At 38.5% G+C, this 684-nt stretch overlaps 1 protein-coding gene across 1 annotated transcript in view; it reads right to left on the bottom strand.

The window, feature by feature from the left end:
* The window catches only part of LOC107484981 (malonyl-CoA:anthocyanidin 5-O-glucoside-6''-O-malonyltransferase), a gene marked incomplete in the record, with an annotated part of 1,717 nt that overhangs the window by 656 nt on the left and 377 nt on the right, over positions 1-684 (bottom strand). The window contains 1 exon segment of the mRNA XM_021140639.2: positions 1-684. Coding sequence (XP_020996298.2) covers positions 1-684 — 684 coding nt within the window.

The following is a 684-nucleotide window of genomic DNA, read 5'->3' as shown; positions in this document are numbered from 1 at the left end:
ACCGCGTTTTTCAACAAGTGTTGCTCTTCTGTTTTAACCAAACATGATAATACATAAGCACAAGTAACCGAAAAACTTGAAAGTTTCACACTTTTTGATCCTCCCATCTTGAATTTTGCATGTTCCTTGAGCTTCATGATCTGTGTGGGGTTCAATTCAAACAACGCCTTAACCCCATATCCTTCTTTTGCAAACTCATTAGGAAAATCCCACACTTTGAGACTTCGGTTATTTGTTCCACCATGATTCATCCATGAATCTGCATAAGCTTCACCAATTTTTGTTGGGTCCCTTATCACCGACCTATCCAAAAATGGTGTTAGATTCTCAGGTAATGGTAGCGATGATGGAAAAGATGGTGATTCTAATAGCTTGGAGCATGTGTAGGACCATGCTTTCATAAACAAAGTTGAAGACTTTCCATCCATGGCTGCATGGTGTGTTGAAATTCCAACGCAAAATCCGAACTTTGGGAACAAAGTTACTTGTAACGCTAACAAAGAAGCTTTTTCATGAGAATTGGCCAATTGGGGTATCAAGAAATAACGTTGTGAAGCATCACATAAATTAGAACAAAGTTGATCAAAAACGTTAACATCGTGATCATTAGACTCTGCTATGGTTAAGGTAACAGAATCTTCATTAGGGACATAATGAATCATCGGTTTGGGAGAGTCTAAAGGC

The sequence above is a fragment of the Arachis duranensis genome, chromosome 4 (genome assembly GCF_000817695.3).
Source record: "Arachis duranensis cultivar V14167 chromosome 4, aradu.V14167.gnm2.J7QH, whole genome shotgun sequence".
Classification (NCBI taxonomy): Eukaryota; Viridiplantae; Streptophyta; class Magnoliopsida; order Fabales; family Fabaceae; genus Arachis; species Arachis duranensis.
The sequence above is the reverse complement of the archived record's forward strand: the minus strand, read 5'-3'. Positions and strand labels throughout refer to the sequence as shown.